Here is a 21,876-nt window from a genome sequence, read left to right as displayed (position 1 = left end):
ATTATGACGTCATCAATATAACATAACGTTGGACAGTTATTTTATATTAAATAATCATACATTTTAACCATTTTTAATACAGAAGCAAACTTTTTTATTGTACATGGGAAAAATGTAAATACATATGATTGAAGACTGAATTTTCCATTTTGATGCCGATATGTTCTATTGATGACGTCATAATAAACATGACAAAAAAATCATCAGGGAATCTCATATAATTACATTGAATATGCATATTTGTACACAAAACAAGTAGTTATTAAATAACAGTGTATGGGGTCATAACAATTCAATCAGATTGTTTTGTATCAGCATCTTTACATGTTATCCGAATAGTAAGGATTGACAAAACAGTTCTCTGTAGTGAGGTCCCTGGCATAAACAGGAGATCAATACGAAATAAGCATCAGTCATACTAGTTAAAACTATCACATAGTTTTCCGTATCAATTTGTTTGAAAACAGTATTCATCGTCTAAAACATATATTCAGTGTATAAAATTAATAGCATCAGTCACTCTATACCCAAGCCTTCAGTCTAAGCCCTCCATCAGGGATTGATTGGTCCTCACCCTTCTGTCCATCCGTATTTGAATACAGGAAGTTTACGGGCCTGGGACCATTCAATCCCAATCAATGATGAAGGGCTAAGCCCGAAAGCTTTAAAGACGAACTTATCACAACAACATTGCTTGCACCTTTAACATTGTGTATTAGATGCAGTGCGCCAAAAAGGATTTACCCTGCACCATACAGCTATTGCGGCCTTCTAGGACTCGTCGGTGGTGGTTGGGGCCTTAAAGTTGGACACAGCGTTACTGTTACTATATATCTTGCTATGTTCCTTTTAGAATCTTTGTGATAACCATCTATCAAATAAACAAATGGTTGATCTAGTCATCGTAAGTTATCACGTCGTAATAGGAAGGAGGCGGCGCTTCAATCATGGTCTCATGTGGGAGAGGGGCAACGTAGGGCGGTGGATCCCATTCGTTTCCGGTACGAGTTGCAGAAGGATTTAATGGTTCTTCTGCAAGATCATCTGAAAATGAAAATGAAAGGATAGCAAGAAAAAGGAATACCTTCGATTAATTAATTAAAGGTTCTTATCAGGTCTAATTTTAGCGATGCAAATTTACATTTCATACATACTGCATCGACAAATTTACAAATACATTCCATGTTTACTTTAGGGGCTGTCGTTTATGAAATGCGATTTATATGAGAACAAAACAAAACATCTGATTCATTATCACGTCAGTTTGTCTATTTGACATGGATGACATGGCTCGTAGCTTTGAATCAATCAATACAATTGATGGAGTGGTGTTGATGGCAGTTTGAATCATACATCATCAAAGTTATGATCAAAGGATGCACTAAAATTCAAACGCGTATAAAACCAGTCACAATTTTGGAAGACAATAAAAAACCACCGCTCAGGCACTACATAAAAACATGAATTTTCTATTTCGACAATGTCGCATTTCTGAGTGACTGAGTTACCATTATGACTCTTATTCATATTTCAAATTTCAAATTTAATGTTTAAAAAATATCTCATTTTCATTATTATGATTAAAGGAAGAGTCATAGAATACGTACTAAGTGAAATCATACTGCCGGATATTGACAAAATCCCGTTAGTTTCCGTTGTAGTTACTGGAGACGGTTCCAGAGTTATGGTTCTGGACGCTTCATCTGGTACAGTTTCACCGGAACTATACCTATTGCGGGTTGCAGTCTCTGTTTCGCCACAAAAACATTCAGCAATATCGTCAAGCATACCTCGTAGCATTGGACAGAAGCACTTGTGTAGACACACACAGCCATACTTTAGAATCGCGAAGGTACCAGGGATAAGACCAATTACTATTAATATGATTCCAATCGTCGGCATGCCTGAAAATAAATGTGAAATTGAGAAATTTAAAAATCAGAATGTCTCTCATGACGCTTGGTATAACAGATCCGCAACTGAATTAAGATAAAGCAAACAAAACACACGACCAGTTTTCGTGTTTACTAAATCAAACGTATTTCAAATATGTCCTATTTAGCAAATTAACGATACAGAGGAAATCAAACGTGAGGCTTAGGAAGCTGAGTTCGTAAGACTTCTAAGATACAGTTTGAACAGTTTGATTAGTTTAAACATATTTTATTGCAATATAATTACAAAAGGATTGGNGTTTGAACAGTACTGTTTGACTAATGATTTATAAGGTTCAACAAATCTCCAAAAAGAGACAATAGTTACCAAAATTTCCTAGCCCCTGTTAAGTCATTTTAAATACCCTAATTAAAGATAGGAATTTAGGTAATTATGTAATATGAATATATTGAACTTATACATTAGCTATTAAAATCTTGCATAGCGAAGTGAACATAGTCAACCGTTCGGCATTAAGGCTGATGACTTCAGGAATAGTGCGCCGGGCGAATACCATTTCAATACCTTTTTCTGACCGAACTGAATACTACAAAATGACATTTTATCTAAAGTTTATTTATATACAAAGATTATGCGGAATTTGATTTTTTCTTTTACTATCTGTGGAAAGGCATACCGGCCAGAAATCAGGATATATGTTACTATGCGAGCCACTGAAACTGTTGTGAAAGTTCCTAGTTATATATGTTAACATATAAAAATAAATAAGAACACAGGGCTTGATAACCTAGATCAATCTAGATCAATTAATGATTTAGATGATGTCCATATCATAACAGTCAGTGATATCATAAATGCGCTAGACAAACATTGAAACTGACAAGTGTTACAATTTTCATAATCTGTCTGGGTGTTTTTTTTTTTTTTTATACATGTAACAGCATTAAATGTAATGAAATATATATCTATATATATATATATCGGAAAAATATGTTATTAGGACATTTTAGTATGATTGTTGTGCATCCCCATGGCTGCAATCATCCTGTCTTTGAAATTATATGTATACATTCTGGTTTTAATTAGGGTCTTTGAAATTGATTTATCAATGGGTTGAAATTCAGAGTTTCTATAGCATCTTTCAGGGGGTTTGTTGAAACATATGGAAAAGAGATATCCTGCTTATTAAATGATGCAAGCGCGATATCTATAATCTAATCATAATTTCAAAAGTCACACAAAAACATTGGATCTGTTGTACCGAGTTTGACCTCAGTACGATTGAGTTGTTTCATTATATTTAAGTTGTAATACTGCTTAACTGGACTATATCTATAGAAAATGATTAAATTATTGGCACATACATAACAGTATTAATGATAATACTAAATCCTAAATTGATGGTGTTTTTCTTGCGTTAAGTATTTGTATTGCTGTGATATCGCTATGGTAGTAAGGCATAGCGAATATCGCGGTAGTAACATATCATGTGACGTCATAATGTTTACTTTAAATAACAGGTCTGAAAAATGAAGACCTTTTGTTGAGATTTTTTTGTTGTTTTTAAATTATTACTTTGTCCGAAAGTGTAATCTACTACTTATATGAAACCAATAAAACATAGACGTCTATCAAGTAGTCAAACTGTTAGTATATGTGCCAAAGAAAGTAGATAAATTAAACAAAAATGTAAAATTGTATATAATAAAAAAAAGAGAGAAAAAGGTACAATTCAGCATTGTAGTCTGTTAAATTTGAAACTTAGCGTCGCAGATTTGATTTGCATCTTTAATTTTCCGAGTCCACCCGACGGTATGCGCAATAAAACATGAAAATGCGCATTGCAATATCAATGCCGACACTAAAATGTCCACACAGAAAATACTGTGAGGAATTAAAACGCAGTAATTACCACTTTCTAATACCTACACTGCTGTTCAATTGTCTATCTAGGAGCACAAGAAAACACAAACTTTAATGTATACCCAATGGTTAGTGTACCTGACTGCATATTTCATATAAAGAAGTCATCTCATTGCATTTATCTTTGTCCTTATGTTCGTAAAAGAAGCCCTAGCCTATTTACTGACAACACATAACTGATAACCAAGTTATAGTTATAGTCTACACTTACATTCACGTAATAATCATTTAAGCCGCAATATAATCTCATACCATAGTTCGTGAAGAGTGTCCATGAACTCGACAATAATACAATAATATGTGACGTCATCAAAATAATGACGTCATCAACAGAAGGTGTGGGCGGAGTTTATAGAGTCGCATGCAAAATTCAGGCTGTTTCCTTTATTTAACCGATCGCAAATTAATATGTTTTGAAAATGAAATGTGTGTCCGCTGATCAGTCTGATAAATAAAAAAGTATCAATCATACCCCAGAAAAAAACTGCAAACATAAAGAATATTTAAATAAAAAAATTAGTCAGGTTTTGGGAATAAAAATCTACCTATGATAAATGTACATGTGCACCACTGAAGTTATAAACTCGTAACCTGACCAAAATAGAAACAATTATACCTTAAATACACACATACACTGAACTTTGAGAAACAGCAATGTCAAAGTAGAAAAAGAAGAACGTTAAAAAAGATAGCCATAAAAACAAAAAGTAATTTTCAGAAAAGAATATCAGTATTTTTATTGATATAATAACAAAATGATAAGTGTATATAGATGAAAGTCATATATTGCTTATATCACATCATCCTCAAATGTGTCCAAACCTAGACGTTCGAGATCAATGCTTTGTAGTATAAGTAATCCGAACAGCAATATCACTATTTGATTACCTCGATTTTGTATAAAAAGTAATTGTCTCACAGTAACATACCGTTCTGTACAGTGCTATTACACGTGTTGATGGAAACACAGACACACAATTCCATCGCTCATATACATATACAAAAAACCCAAAGGCGTCTTGGCGCCCACCATCGTACCATCTTCATTAGTTCTATGTCAGTTCGATCGTTTCTCTTCTTTTCTTTTATCTGTTTGATCGATTCATGTAAATAGTAATTACACTTTCAGGTAATTTTGGACCTTAACTACATACTGCTGTATATCAATGACATCCTTCAAAGGGAGCTGCTCGTTTTACATACAATGTATTTATTAATATTGTAATAAATGTGAAAGATATAGAACCGATCATTGCAATATTAGAAAGATCAGTTAAGTACTTCCTAGGTATTATTAATTATCGCAATAGATGACTACCTGACAGCTAACTTGGTTTTTTATCAGTCACTATATGCAACACACACCGCAAATCAAGGTTGTTTATTGCCGATATTTTGATATTGCGATTTTTGTAATCGTTGTAATATATTTTGCGATATATTGCAGACTTGTTAGAACAATTGATAAACTTGATGAAACAGTACTTCTGTAACATAGTGTATTCACTTACGAACTTTGTTTGTCATGCCATTCACACGAGTTAATGTATTATAAAATAATAATATATTAGCCAGTACTCTGGTAGATCCAGATCCAGCATTTTTTGCTTTGTATGAGTAATATGACATTTAACTTCTAGAGAGTTTGAATAAGCAATAATAAAGTTGAACTGTCAAAATTCAGGTTGGATCTCTGGTGGTCATCTTGTTTTTATGATCACTCTCAAAACTAAATGTGCATAACTAGGAACAAACAGGAATCTTCATATGCAGTTTGAGAACGATCTGCCCAGTACTTCTAGAGTGATAGTAATGACAAAATTCGTCTAAGGACGGACCACGGACGACAGGCGATTTGATTAGCCAACCATTTGAAGATGGTGGACTAAAATCACAAATAAACGTTTAAAGACCGAACAATGTGATCTGCGAGTTACAAATCTAATGTGATGTTAGTGTAATTATAACTGTTATTTAAGAAATCCAAAAAATAAATTATTTGTCAAAATCAATGAAAAAAATAAATATAAATGCTGATTTACATTCTGTTCAGAGACAATGTTCATATATATCATATTCATAATGAACAAACGCGCGTTTTACGGTCTGTCTGTAAATCCTGAGTTACACGTATGGGGTCATCACTCTGGGCACAATGCAGTAGCAGCTAAACATTTATATATCAGCTAGCCAAATGGATTTACGTAATACGATAATTGAATCAGCAGTATGTCAGCATTAAAAATTGTCAAAGGGAGAAAATATCCAGGAATTAATAGATAAATTGACTAGAATACATATACCACTATGCCCTGAATATGTTAACCATTATCAGTCTCATTAACAATAGTATATACAAAATAAAAACATTTGTTTTATAATATTTTCCAGCGAGAAATATTTAGGAACCATTTCATGTCATTTAAAATCAATAAATAAATAGATAGATAGATATTGTTTTTCATATAATTCTTCGCTTCAAATCACATAAGACCGTAAAAACAGCATCAAAACATCACGTTCTGCATTATCTGTACGACGATGTATACTCGTATAACACTGTTATGTGCAGACATTGTCAATAATAGTTCATACTCATAACATATCATATCGAACGGTTTCATGTTTTTTTTATCAACTAATACATTTTTCATAATTCCTTAATTCCAAAAACGTTAAATCCAACCGAAAGTACACTAAACAAATTCATGATTGTCAAGCATGATCACGACCAAAAGGCGGATTGCGCATATTTTGGAAGATATATAATATTTATGCATTCGACACACTAACGTTTCCAGTCACTACATCATAATATGAAGGAGGCGGTGCCTCTGGGTGTGTACTATCAGGTGGAGGGGCTTGGTAAGGGGGAGGGGCCCATCCATTGTCGGTGGGGGCTGCAGACGGGTGTCCCAAATCAACCGTCAGTACATCATCAAAATCTGAAAACAAACATGAGAGAAAAGGTGAGCGAATGTTTACAAAAGACACCGATACTGAATACTTTTCGTAAATACATCTGAGAAGGGGACAGGCCCAGACTCAGCTACTTTTTTTGTTAGAGATGAGAAATATTATATATTATTATTAGCTGAAACACTCTCAGTAGATTTACTTCAGAAGGGCACTCAAATCAATAGTTGATTGTTGTCACTTTACTTACGATACTTCTCTATAATGAAAAAGTGACTAAATTCTTTCCGTGTCAAAACTACATACCCAAGAACCTAGAAAGCGTTTTGACTCAAACCCAAATATATATGTATTAAACTGAAACCAATATCGAAACCTTCATATCAATAAGATGTTAAGAAGCGATCACAATTTATTTACTTAAATAATGACAATAAATTATATTTATAAAACAATAAGAGTTATACATTATTGTATTTGTTTTGACGTTAAAAAAACTGCAGGGGATCCCTTGATCATTTTATGTTAAGTTTTGAAAGGTCCCGATGGACCTGACGGGGGCATTTTTATTAATTGAAAAAAAATCACTATTGTTATTGCTGCAAATTACACATATTATCATGATATGCATCGTGGATGGACCGTCCAATATTTGAGTTACTGGATTATAAATACAAATTAAATGAGAAAATAAAACACAAACAAATAACATACCTTCTTGTTGAGTGACGTTGTCTGTGGCTACAACAGTTGAGGTGGTCGTCGTAGCTTCCGGTTCCTGAAATCGAGGCTGGCAGCAAGCCATTACTTTTCTACACTCAGATGTATCAACTGACGTCACACAATTCTGACATTTCTCCTTCAGGAAGCAGCATGGGAAAGTTACCAAACCGCACAACGGCTCAAAAATATTGTCACATGGGTCTTTTAAACATTGCTTGAGCTTCTTGTTGAATACTACGATAAGAAATCCCATTAAAAGTAAAAGACCTATGACCCCAGGTACCGTCTCTCCCGAGGCAGCTTCTGAAAATAAAGAAATGACAATGACTTCATTGAAGTAATTCTACGCGGAGTCTGTTACTGAAGACTATAAAGCAACATACCTATGTAACTTAGCTAAGGCAAAATATGTTGACATTTTCCCACACCTTTGTTGTTACTATACATGTAAATGTTTAAATGTTTTTCATCCCGATAATCTTGCCTTATCTACTGCCAAATAGCTTTTGCATTCAAAGTACTGAGCAACCGATGTCATTGACGGCGTAACGTCATAAATGTTGGGCGATTTCTGTCAGTGGTTGTTATCTTTTTATGTAATAAACACACGACGATTGGGAGGCTACATCTTCCGTGTGATTGAGGGTTGTAAGATACATAAAAACGCAAGCGGTGACTCGTATGATTCCGTTGTGTTGCCGGTGAACAATACAGTGTTACAAATATATATATACATAATAAAAAGGATTTAATGGCCATGTGAAGTATGTAAGTATAGGAAACAAGAGGCACACGGGCCTTAACGGTCACCTGAGTCCTACAGTAATATTTTTTGTTGTTGAAATATGTCAATCATCCCTACCAAAATTTGAGTAAAAGAAAGTTAAGCATAACTTTAAGTTGATTTTTGATCATTCCTAGGCAGATTTTCAGTTAATACGACCTATTAGAACTTGATTTTAAGTTAGAAATAGTTTTTTTTCCAAAATGGCAGCCATTACGGCCATATTGATGAGTTTTGATGGACCCGAAAAATAACATTTTGCCAGGACCATGAGTTGATCATTCCTACCAAGTTTCAGTTAAATGAGCCTAGTAGAACTTGACTTTAAGTTTGAAATAGTTTTTAAAATGGTGTCCATATTGGATTTCTGATCGACCCAAAAAATAACAGGACGTTGTCAGGACCTTGAGTTGAGCATTCCTACCAAGTTTCAGTTAAATCGGCCAGGTAGAACTTGGCTTTAAGTTAGAAATAGTTTTTTTAAATGGCGGCTGTGACAGCCATATTCGATTTCTAATTGACCCCAAAAATGACATCACTTTGTCAAGAACATAAGTTGATCATTCCTACCGAGTTTCAGTTAGATTGGCCCAGTGGAACTCGACTTTAAGTTTAAAATAGTTTTTTTTAAATGGCCGGCCTTAGCGGTCATATTCGATTTTTGATCGACCCGAAAAATAACAGCACTTTGTCAGGACCATGAGTTGATCATTCTTACCACGTTTCAGTTAAATCGGCCCAGAAGAATTTGACTTTAAGTTTGAAATAGTTTTTCAAAATGGCGGATGTGACCACCATATTGGATTTCTGATTGACCCAAAAAGTAACAACATTTGTTCAGGGAGTTGTCAGTAACACTCCCATATAGTATCAATGAAATCCCTTTGACAGTATTTCAGATTAAGTTGAAAATTTCAAATGTTAACGGACGACGGACGACGCACGACGGACGACGACGTACGAAGACGGAGAGCAATAGTACACTTGAGCTAAAGCTCAGATGACCTAAGAATTTGATCTAACAACCGACTTAACAAACAAGCTGCTTTCTGCCTTCACGGGGCTCTAAAAGCAGAGCCATGTGAAGGGTGAAAACAGCTTGTTTTTAGTCGGTCGTTAGATTTAATTTTTTCTCTCTATATACATATATAAATAATACACAGAAGCACAATCGCGTCATAAAGTGCATATTCACCAAAGTATCAACGACATGACAGCGAAAATGTGTTTACTGAATAGACATCTATTGAAAATAATAACGACATATAAGAAACAACAAAACATCCACATAAGAAAGCCAAATCTTATTAAACCTGATACCAGGAATTGGTTTAGGGATCATCAAGAGGGTACAGCTCGGTACAAATAAATAGAATGTTCAACTCTACAGGAATATCCATTGACGAAGACTGTTTAACTTCATATCAATGACATTCTCTTCATTTTGCTCGTACAGTGTATTTTATTTCGCGAACAATGGTTCTTTTTTTTTCGCGAATACAATCGCGATTGCAATTACCTTTTATTTCTGGTAAGTTTCTATGGATAATTTTTTTGGAAAATATTTGAATTCTAGAACGAGTCCAGGAAAATTACACAGCCAAAAATTTACCAGCAAAAATCACAGTAATTTACGGCATTTGAAGAAGTATATATTGTTCCCCAATAAACCAAACCAATAACATGGCCTTTTGTTTTATAATCATCATCATCCCATATGCACAATGACAATCACCATCATCATCATCATCATCATCATCATCATCACATATGTAATACCATGGATTTCTCAGACTATTGATCAAAGTATAATTGTACATCAATTACATCTCGTGCAACAAAGAAACAAAACAATTTTTAATCCTTCCATTATATCAATGAAGGATATGATTTTTTAAACTTTATTCAGTTAATAAAATCAAGCTCGTTAGATAATAAATATTGAACGGAAATCCATAAAATCCCCTATTTTCTTCTTTTATATCTTAAGTTGAATCCTCTAACTGTCAATTAATATTCAAAACGGTCTGTCTGGAGGACAATTTCGAAGGGTTCAGAATGTCACATGGTGTTATGTGGTAGAACCGTACTGAACAAATGATCAAACTCAGTAAGAAATTTTTGTGTATGTCATTGGTCTGCATTATTGGTACTACTGTACAGTGACACTAGATTACGCAGGTACAAAACACACAGGCAAAGATGTTGCAAAAAGACAGCCAGGAACAAAGGAAAATCCAATTCAAAAGGGAAGACCATGGTGAACCATAAAATACTAGATGCCTGGAAGTGTACCCCATACAGCACCAGTCGTGTTGTATCCCGTCAAATTCAGGAAAATATTCTACTACCAGCATTCTGCAAGATACAGTAAATATGTCAGACACTGAAACAAAATATGGAAACCATGAACAGAGATTTGATTTCCCCAGTTCATAAGAAGTAGATTTATTGTTATTTACAAAAAGTAAGATACATATTTCTCTGATAAACAAAAACTGGGAAACTTCTGAAATTGACAACCAAGAAACTATATGTTGCCATAAAAAAAAGCAAACCGAACATTGCTAATAGTAGTTTGGAAAGAAGATGGTTTGTTAATTACATGATATGGTGGGTAGGATTATTAGCATCAACAACATAATGGAAAGCATACCTGTTTCGATCACCATGGCTCCTGTTCAAAACTGCATATCTTAATTTGTATCAAGCCCCAACGATTCCTTTTGTCCGTAAAATCAGCGCGATAAAAAATGACCGTGTTTCATGACAACGATGACTTCATACAAAACGAATTATGTTTATAATAGTAATTTTAAACTATATGGTTTACCTGTACCAAGAAACCCGAAAACGGGTCAGAATCCTACCTGTTAAACTACTGGTAACAACACCTGTAATGTAGTAGGTCGTCAGAGGATTCTTAGAGACACAGTTTATACTGGGATCAAACAGACCCCCATTGTATTATGTCTATAGAGGAGTAACATGGCATTGCAACATTGTCATCCACTTGGGGAGACGAGTAACGTAACTTAAGTGACCCTTTATCTATAAATCACGTACCTGACTCGGCGTTTTCGTCCTTTTTTACTTTAACTTTGATTTTAACGCTCGGGTTTGAAAACTCTCCAGTGCTATTGAAAGTGAATCCGAGGTAGATCCTTTTATGATCAAAGCAAAGCTCTTCTGTTGTATCCGTAGAGGCACAGTCATATCTCTGTTAGAAAGGGAACAACACAGTGTTAGCATGGTGTACTAGACTTTGGATAAGAGATGGCAATAGGGTTATAAACGAATTGAACACACAATACAATTTGTAGGAATGAATAAAAAATCTGGAGACGTAGCAATATTTTTTAAAAGGCTAAAAGTCTGAAAGTTTTGGTCATGACAATTTTTTTATTGAGCATGCGAGAAAATTGCCAATCTGTTCAGTTTTGTATGTTTTATGTCTCGTGATCGCTTTGGAGACTGAAGTTTAGTTCGCATGAGACTATTCCAATCAGTGTCCTGTCGATTTGATCATAGACAAATATGATATTTAATGGCAGTACTCTCGTTTTGGCTAATTGATCATAGCGTCAAAAACAGAAAAGCTTCGGAGTCCATATTCGTCTTCAATATTCCTTCAACACGTACAATGTATATACAAGCTGTGGAACATGCAACTTCTCCAATATGAAAGTAATGATCTAAAAGTAATAATATAAAAATAATCACTAGAAATATGGAAAATGAAGCAAGTATTTGAAAATCGCGTTTGTGATACAGAAAGTACTTTGCTGCACCAAATACCATTTTCATCTGTTGAGGACTCATCAGACAGTGGTACTAAAAAGATGGCACGGTAGTCTAGTGGTAGGACGCTGGGCTGGTGACCAAAGGGTCGCCGGTATCTTTGAACAAGATACTTTACTCCGCGTGTTCCAATCTACTCTAATGCAAATGAGTACGTGGTTCGGCAGTGGTTGAATTGTTGAATGCTAGTTGTAAGCGCCGAAATTGCAGCACAGGCTGCATGCTCCCAATGGGGTTGAGAAAGCTATTGGCTGAATGCAAAGGCCCTATAACCACGAATAATAATTTGTGAACCTCTTTGAGACGACCTACGAACTATTATTAAAAAAAGAGAGGAAACAACCGCATGCAACGTGTTCCGAATTACACAGCGGAAAAAGAAAGAGTGCCGAGAAAACCCATGAAAACGGGTGGCACAGTTGATAGCACACTTGCTGGACATCAAGGCGGCCGGGGTTCGATTCTCCGATCGGACGTGAAAATGTATGGTGTCACCAGCACGACCACATGGGTTTTCTGCGGGTACTCTGGTTTCCTTCCACATTAAGACCCCCCCCCCCCCCCCCCCATACACACACACATAAACACACACAGCGCTAAGTAATATAAGTTCAACTTACTTGTTTCATAATTGTTGTAAAATAAATAACGTTTATATTATTACATAACAAGGAGAAAACAGATCTAACGCAGAAGTCGATGTAGGACTATAAAGGGATCTCGCCCAATGACTTGCGTCTGTAGTAAAGCGTTTTGTTGGGTACGTGTATAAAGCTTTAACTCTTCACAACAGCTGAGTCCTACATGTATGAAGACGGTTGCCTGGACAAATAATGCCGAAAATAGAAAATATAAAAATAAATGGTAGAAGAGAAAAAGTATTGCAATGGTAGCAGAATATCAATCATAGGTTTTTGAAGAAAGCTTCCGATTCTCTAGGGAGGCAAATACAACGGCCTCTAAGATGCCATTAAGTGACTTACAATCGGTCTGTATTCCCCAAAGCTGCAGGCACCGGGGTTTGAAGTGCTGTGGCTGTGGGATTATTAGAATTTATTGTTTGGAATTTTGGAAATTAAACGCATGAGAGTTTTTAAGAAAAATGAGGTAGTCGGTTCCAATTAGCATTTTTGATAAGACTCATTTATGATATTTGTTTCTGTGATACATCCCAACGTGACTCTTTGAACTCTTGTAGCGGAAATTTGAGAGTATAATATTGATATGTAGGTCGACTGAGTGGACAACACTTCATGATATCTGACTACATGTATGGGTGGGGTTAAAACCAAATAGCTTACCTTGACGGGATATTCGGCTAAATTCTCATATATCCCAAGGGTAAAAAAACAGTGATCGACACGGAATATTTCGATGTCAACGCATACCGCATGCGGGGCTTCAGTAGCTTCGAATCCCACACGACAACGAGCAGGGATGACCTCGCCCGTCCATCTAATTCTTTGTGATTGTTCGTGCGAAATGTAGAGAGTCTAAAATCGAAATAATCAAAATATTATGGGGAAAAATATGCAAAGCAATTCCGATCACAGGACGTTAACAAAATCATAGTTTTCTTAAACTAGAGTACCAATTGTTTTGTTTTCTTTCCAAAGCCAGAATATTTCTACAATATAATCGTTTTTCTATATCACGGAGAGGACTATATTTAGCAGCCACTCTTATCATCAAATCTTGTTATATTATTTGATATAGCCTCTTACCTTAGAATTACAATTAGAAGCATCCAGTGTTACTGAGCTGTAGGCATCTGTTAAAAAGAAGATTACGGTTGAGCAAAAACGTTAAGAATCAATAAATATTAACAATAAAATGTTTCAAACAACAGAGATAAATTAAGTATGAGTATGGGACCACAAGTGTTGTGATCTGTACTCCCCTCGTAAGTATCCAATGGGACCACAAGTGTTGTAAGCTGTACTCCCCTCGTAAGTATCCAATATGACCACACGCGTTGTAATCTGTACTCCCCTCATAAGTATTCAATGGGACCAACAGTGTTGTAATCTGTACTCCCCTCGTAAGTATCCAATGGGAACACAAGTGTTGTAATCTGTACTCCCCTCGTTAGTATTCAATGGGAACACAAGTATTGTAATCTGTACTCCCCGCGTTAGTATTCGATGGGACCACAAGTATGTAATCTGTACTCCCCGCGTTAGTATCCAATGGGACCACAAGTATTGTAATCTGTACTCCCTGCGTTAGTATTCAATGGGACCACAAGTATTGTGATCTGTACTCCCCGCGTTAGTATTCAATGGGACCACAAGTATGTAATCTGTACTCCCCTCGTAAGTATTCAACTGTTGGGACCTCGAAATCAAGACATGACTTGTTGTTATCTTAACACACAGAACAACAAATTTATTCAAACTTGAATTGATTATAGACAGTAAATGTTAAATAAACAATTGACGAAGTATTTGGTTAAGAAAGGCAAAAATAAAATTAAGGTTGACGGTTTTGTTTGACCATTTTGGCCAATAAGCAATGGTAAATAAATAACAATGGTAAATAAGTAACATTGGTAAATAAGTAACAAGGGTAAATAAGTTACAATAGTAAATAAGCAATAATTGTAAATAAGTAACAATGGTTAATAAAGTAACTTTGGTAAATGAGAAACAATGCTAAATAAGTTACATTGGTAAATGAGTAACAATGTTGAATATGTAACATTGGTAAATCGTCTCAATTCCTATTCCAAAGACCTCATTTTTGTTGTTCCCTTTCATATACAGGACAAGGTTTTGATGTGAACTAAGAAAATATGATGAGAGGCTTCATTACACCATTATGGTAAACTGAGCACTCTGCTACACCCTAAATTTCTCTGCCCAGACATATTTGCTGCTTTTTTAACACACTGTACAACGATTTGGTGTAAGAATTGGGTTAAAAAAGTCAAATAGAAAGGATTTGGTGAATGGCTTCATTTCACCATTATGGTTAACTGTAAAGGGTTGTAATTGGCCAAAAGCGCACGTGGATCAATAAAAAAGAATGTGATATTGTACAAATATGAAAAACTATTTTCTGTACTACTTTGTGCTATCACATTTGAAGTAAAAAAAATAGTTTAAAAATTAAGAAAATAGTAAAAGTAAAATTACTAGAAGGGCAGCCATCGTTCCCCGGATGTGTTATATTTAACTCATTCATATAAAACCGGCTGTCATTCCAGATCTACGCAGTAGGAATTCGTACTTTGATGACATATAAAATTGTAACAATACACATTCTTTGCCAAAACTGAAATTATACATAAACAGTGTGCCAATTGTCATGCGCATGACAAAAAATAATAATATTTAGACTGTCCGAAAGGACGTACAATTTTAGACATTTCTTGTTGTATTTAACTCGTATTTCAAGAACATAGATTTGATTAAAATTAAGACAAAGAGAGGTCCACATACCTGTACGATAAACCATCAGTGCTATAAATAGTGCAGGGATGCAAGTATTTTCTATCCATTGAGACATCTCCGTCATAAGTCGGATATTCCCGGATGAATTCGGGAAAGTCCTGTGATGATGCAGCAAAAAGCTATATCATGGTGCTCATGCCTGGAAGGAAATCACAATTTTAAAGTCTTTCGAAATTTTACTCTGTGACAAATTACCAAATGCACAACACACCGGTGGAGGGAGCTATGATGGAAACAATTAAATCTGGTATCTTGTTGATGTTTCTTATAAAAGATATTGTTACAAATGTACCTAGGTTTCATTTCCTTCACTTTATTTCTTGTCTTTTCTCCTATTTTTTATATTTCCATTCATCTAAAGAAAGAAATCGTCTATGGTTGTCTCGAGGATGGCATTATACAAAATAAAGCCATAAATGAAAATGAATTCCTTTACCTACTGGTCAACTTTGTGTCTATTTCCTGATTGGGGCGATCTTATGTGTGGTCCCCTGCAGAAACCATCCTTGGAACTCCAGGGTTTACACTCACTTATATTGTAGCAGAGGACGTAAGAGAGTGTAATCTCTGGAATTTCTAGGAAGCAGAATCGGGGGCTATCGTGTGTAGAACAAAGACAATCTCTTGTTTTATAACAATAGTTGGACCTTAACCGTTTCCATCACTTAAGTGTTTTACCATCAGTGAATCTGTGTCTCGCTTGACACATCTAGTCCTAATGTCTAACGCGTGGCCTTTTATGACCTTTACTTAGATGTCAGAAGGATGCAATTTGTCGGATTGAATTTGTGAACAGACAAATAGTTAGGTTTTATTTGTGTGTTGTGTATGCGAGCATGCGTGTGTGTGTGCTGGATACGGTGTGTGGGTGTATCTGCCTCCCTCGATAGCGCGGCTATGATGCCATTGCCGATTTTTTTAGTGCTATCACACTGAAATACCATGCCGAAGGCACCAAACGCAGTATTAGTCTGGATCACATCATACTGTCAACAGGCTAACCAGTTGTTGTCGTTTGCTGAAATGCTGAAATAAGAACTAACATTTATAAGGAGTTCTGAATGCCTCGGTCTGATCAGAGAAACCACTGTCTTTCCCACTCGGGCGAATGTAAAACACCTTAGTGTATTGTAAATAAAAACTGGATATTCAATATATCTTCCGGTTATGGAAAATTTGGATCAAGTAGAACCTCAATGGATGAAACTTCCTGTCTGATATTTTTAGTATTGGTACAGTATTACAGGAAAAAACTCGTTGAAGCGTTTATAACAATTGCAGAACGTTATCAAGCTTTTGATTTTTTGTTTGTTAAGGAAACAATCACGACTCTCTTCGTATTAAATCAGACACAAATTCAAATAAATGATTTCTTTTTTGAATTATTGATGAATACCATTGAGTCCCTTGGTAACTGGATAAGTGGATACCTATAGGGTGACAGAATATTTCTGATGAGTGTGCAATACCGGGTCAGTGATCATTGTATCACATCAGTACATCACTGACCCGGTACTGCACAATCATCAGAAATCTTTTGTCACCCTACAGTAACAACAACTTTGTTGAAAAAAATGAAGTTGATGAAATAGTTTCAAAATTTTGTAATGTTATGCTAAACACGGCTCGGAAAACTATGGGGGTTAAAACGTATGTAAGCGCTGGTAATAGGCCAAAACCAAAAGTAACATCTAAAAATAAACCATGGTTTGACAAGAAATGTAAAGCTACTAGATCTGCATTTAACAAGAGTCGATCAAGGCACAGCTTAAGCAAATGTAATGAAAGTAAGAATGAAATGAACAGATGTGCTGAATCATACCGGAAACAATTAAACAAAAGTTTTAAAGAATATATATCGAAATGTGCGCACAACCTACGCGCGTCGGCCAAACACAATCCAGGGGAATTTTGGAATATTCTTAAAAAAACGATCTATTACGAATAACAAAGATAATGCAATTTCATTAGATGTCCTATGTAACTTTTTCAAAGAGTTAAATGACAATGATGATGAGGATGACGATGATGAAGATGATGATGATGATGATGATGATGATGATCTAAATAGGGAAATAGACTTGATGAAGTAAATAAAAGTATCAAGGAGCTCAAAAGTGGTAAGTCACCGGGTATGGATCAGGTTTTAAACAAAAATATCAAATATCTTCCTAATAAAGCACGTCTAGTAATATGTAAACTGTTTAACCTTATTTTCAACTCTGGAGTGACCCCTGAATCCTGGACATTTTGGATAATAAAACAATTTATAAGGAAAAGGGTGACCCTAAAGACCCAGATATTTACCGGGGTATCACTCTGATAAGTTGTCTCGGGAAACTGTTTACACATATTTTGAACAACAGGCTTAATGAATACTCAGATAAACATAATAAAATCTAACCTAATCAAGCAGGTTTCCGTAAAGGTAACTCCACTGTTGACAATATTTTTGTATTGCACACGCTGTTATCTTTATGTTTTGCCAGTAACAAAAAACTGTATACGACTTTTATCGTTTTTAGAAAAGCGTTTGATACGGTTTGGATAGTAGGACTATTCAGAAAACTGTATAAAAGCAAAATTAGAGGCAAATGCTTTTCTACTATCAAAAACATGTATGAAAATATAAAATCATGTGTAGAATAAAAAAACACAAAGTCTGAGTTATTTCCTTGTCTAGTTGCTGTAAGGCAGGGCGAAAATCTTTCCCCTTTTTATTTTCTATCCACCTTAATGACATGGAATACTTTTTTAGAGCCAATAGTTCACTTCCCTTAGAACAATTGAAAGATAAATTTCAGACTGAGCTGAATATGTTTGTGGATCTTTTCGTCCTGTTATATGCTGACGATACAATTCTTCTTTCTGATTCTGCTAAAGGTTTGCAAAATGCTCTGAACGTTTTTCAGAAATAATGTGATATATAGAAATTAGAAGTTAATGCGAATTAAAACAAAGATACTTGTATTCTGTAAACGCAAATCTAATAATAACCATGTGTTTAGAATTAACGGTAAAGTTATAAAAGAAGTGGACAATTTGAGCTATCTGGGTGTGACATTTAATTACAATTGTAGATTTATGAAATGTAAACGGAAGCTTTGTGAGCAAGCCCAAAAATCCATTTTTTCTGTGTATCGTAATATAAAAAATCAACATCTTTCAATAGACTTGCAACTTAAATTATTTCATACCCTAGTTATTCCTATATGGATCTGAAATATGGGGTTACGAAAATATCAAAATAGTAGAACAATCTCATTTAAAATTTTGCAGACGAATTTTGGGCCTGCGAACTTCGACTCCAAACTTTATGATTTATGGTGAATTAGGTCAATATCCTCTTGAGATAGCTGTTAAGTTGATAATGATCACTTTTTATAACTCACTCTTAACGAATACCTCTAAACTTAGTTGCCATATGTTTAGATTAATGTTCAAAGTTTAAATGGTTAGAATATATAAAAAATGTGTTTTGATGAAGTCGGACAAAGTTCTATTTTTATAAAATAGGAACCTATTCTTTAATATTATATTAAAAACACTGTCAAACTAATTTTTATTGATCAATTTTTACAAAGATGGCATGTAAACATTCAAAATTCATCTCGAGGTGAACTATATGGTATCTTTAAGAAGAAACATGAAATTGAGCCTTATTCGACTCGCCTTTCTGAAAAAAAACAGGTCAATATTATACAAATTTAGATGTTCTAATATGAAATGTCCCAATGAAACGGGTAAGTGGCATAATTTTCAAAAACAAGACCGAAAATGCACTCCATGTAAAAGGAGCTAGGCGACGAATTTCAGTATTTATTCAAATGTACAAATTTTATAATTGTAGAGCTTAGAGAAAATATCTTCCTCTGTATTTTAGAAAAAATCCGTCTCAAATTAAAATGAGTGGTCTGTTGTCATTTTGTAACACGACAGTATTAAATGGAATTTGTCTTTTGTTGGAAAAAATAACAAACTGTTGTAATATGTATCATGATTACTGTTTTGTGAAATTGCCATCCATTTTGTCATCACATGTGTATTATTATACTCTGATACCTCATGTTGTACATTTTAATGTATCTGAGGAAAACAATAAACTTGTAAACTAAGAGCTATCCACTTATCCAGTTACCGAGGGAACCAATGGTATTCATCAATAATTTAAAAAGAGATTAGTATTTTTGTAACTTATATAAAAATATCAAAAGATTATCTTCTTTTAAGTTTTTTCAAGCAAGCAAACATTTTGTGTGTCGCTATGTGTAGGCCTATATTGTGAAATATTTCAAAAGGCGCCCATTTATTTCGAAATACATTCATTTATCCGCGAGATAGAAGAACGACACGAATCGATCTGAGTTGTTTGAATTCCTTTATTGTAAACAGAGATTGTTTAAAGGACAGCATTCCACCCGTCAATGTATATACATGTAACCTAATCTACTGCCACAACACGCGTTACACACTCAAAATGTACTCGCATACTGGCCAACAAGTCGTCACTTCACTCAAACGTTAGCCTAGAAGACGTGAATAACGCTGACCAGTGGTCGATCATTTTATATGCCGACAGAGTGAGAAATCATGAGTGACCAATATAAGTATGACGATTTGACCGACAGCACGGAGGGTTGGTCGGTTTTATACTGTGTAATACGGTACAATTTAGCACATTTGACATTATAATTGATATACCCTACCTGTGTTGGGGTCAGCAAGTCGTAAGACTACTTCCGGTAGTATAAGAGCCTGGTTTCCTTGGTATTTATGTACACTGCCTGCTAATCGATTTCTGACTGCGAAACCTTCCACTACGCCAGCCAACTTTATGAACGTATGTGTTATAAGCAGTATACTATACACATACCTGAGTGTATTTTTAGAACCGTGTCGTCAAACCGGTGCTAAAGTAGGCCATGCGTGGTAACACTTAGCTTAAGTTACACATGAGTTCGGGTACAATGATTCTACATACTTGTACACACGTGTATGGCATAGAAACTTCCGCCAACAGGTATTGATTACATGTTGTGTCAAATGTTTGGTTTATTTCTCAATGAATAAGCATGAATTAACATAAGGGGTCTATATATCCAGTGGGAAATGCGCCATCGCTACCCCACACTCCACAGTGCAGGCTATGGTCAAGGGACCAGTACTCATTACATCCAGAAAAGGTAATACTTAAAACAGATCTAGACTAGCTAGATCATTCAGCGAATATGAGGCAGATGTGCTTGGAGATTGTTCATTTCGATTTAATAAAATATCGACCCTTTCCGTAATGTTTTTAAAACCTACAGGGCACATGTAGTATCAAATTTTTACGCACAAAATAAGTAATCAATTAAATTGCATTACATTTGAACATTTCGACGCATTTTTACTAGGGGGACGGAGTTAGCAACCTTGATTATATTATAGATGTATTGACAGACGGGGCTAGTACGTGTGCTCTATCGGCAAGGCCCAAAATAAGAAAAACTGATAATCAGTTCAATTCAGTTCAATTTATTTATTTAATTTTTTCATTTTTTTTGTAATTATTTATTTTTCCAACTTTTTTTAACATACATAAAATCCTACAATCAAAAGCTCATTATCAGCATCATCATAAAAATGCCTTTCATCATAATTGACAATTATATAATCTTCATCATCATCATCAGCATCATCATCATCATCGACATTCCTTTTATAAATTATCATCATCATTTATAATTATATGCACACTTATCATTATTCATCAAATGCCACTCATCATCACATCATTATAATCATCATCTTCGTGTCATTATTCGCATCATTATTATCAACATCTACACATCATCTCCATCATCAAATGACAACTTAATCTAAAGACATTCATCATCATAGTTTGTCATTTAGCGGTGGCATTACATCATTCTCACAAAGATTTGTTAAAACATCTAGTTTTAAATATATAATGCTTTAGGAGAATGATAATTTCGTTATCTACTGTGCTGGTCTGTGGTGATGTGATTCCAAATAGGAAAGATTCATTATTTCTTGAAAAGGCAATAAGTTCCTGTAGTAGTCCCTGAACTTCTCTGCATTCCCATAAACAATGAATTATTGTTTCTGGTTCACTATTACAAAAGGTACACAATGGATTTGAAGTAATATTTATTTTGAACAGAAAATTGTTTGTAACTAGTATATGGTGTATAATTCCCACTTGAAACCATTGTAACTTCGAACTCTTCGAGACTGTAAAGGGAATTATATAAATGTTCTTCCATTTATCTTTATCAAAGAGAAAAGTTTTTCCCCATTTCTTTACCCAAGTGGGTACATGAGATGGTGTAATGAGACAGTTATAAAAATCTTTTGAACCTTCATGATTTCTGA

The 21,876-nt window shown here is 34.8% G+C and overlaps 1 protein-coding gene across 2 annotated transcripts; it reads right to left on the bottom strand.

The window, feature by feature from the left end:
* Nucleotides 1–250: 250 nt before the first annotated feature.
* LOC110465421 lies at nt 251–20,352 on the bottom strand. Of its 2 annotated transcripts, XM_021521213.1 has the most exons (8): nt 20,205–20,352; nt 15,487–15,637; nt 13,768–13,814; nt 13,345–13,536; nt 11,309–11,462; nt 7,450–7,761; nt 6,613–6,764; nt 1,790–1,904 (listed from the first exon to the last, which is right to left on the bottom strand). In XM_021521213.1, exons 2-8 carry the CDS (start codon nt 15,560–15,562, stop codon nt 1,878–1,880), a joined length of 960 nt encoding a protein of 319 aa, XP_021376888.1. In that variant the 5' UTR covers nt 15,563–15,637; nt 20,205–20,352; the 3' UTR covers nt 1,790–1,877. The 2 variants fall into 2 exon arrangements, with proteins under 2 accessions (XP_021376889.1, XP_021376888.1); XM_021521214.1 differs by lacking the exons at nt 6,613–6,764; nt 7,450–7,761 and adding an exon at nt 251–1,044 and having other exon boundaries at nt 1,608–1,904.
* Nucleotides 20,353–21,876: the final 1,524 nt, after the last annotated feature.

This window comes from Mizuhopecten yessoensis, unplaced genomic scaffold (genome assembly GCF_002113885.1).
Source record: "Mizuhopecten yessoensis strain PY_sf001 unplaced genomic scaffold, ASM211388v2 scaffold11075, whole genome shotgun sequence".
In the NCBI taxonomy this organism is placed as follows: Eukaryota; Metazoa; Mollusca; class Bivalvia; order Pectinida; family Pectinidae; genus Mizuhopecten; species Mizuhopecten yessoensis.
Note: the sequence above shows the minus strand (reverse complement) of the source record. Positions and strands in the feature narration are given on the sequence as shown.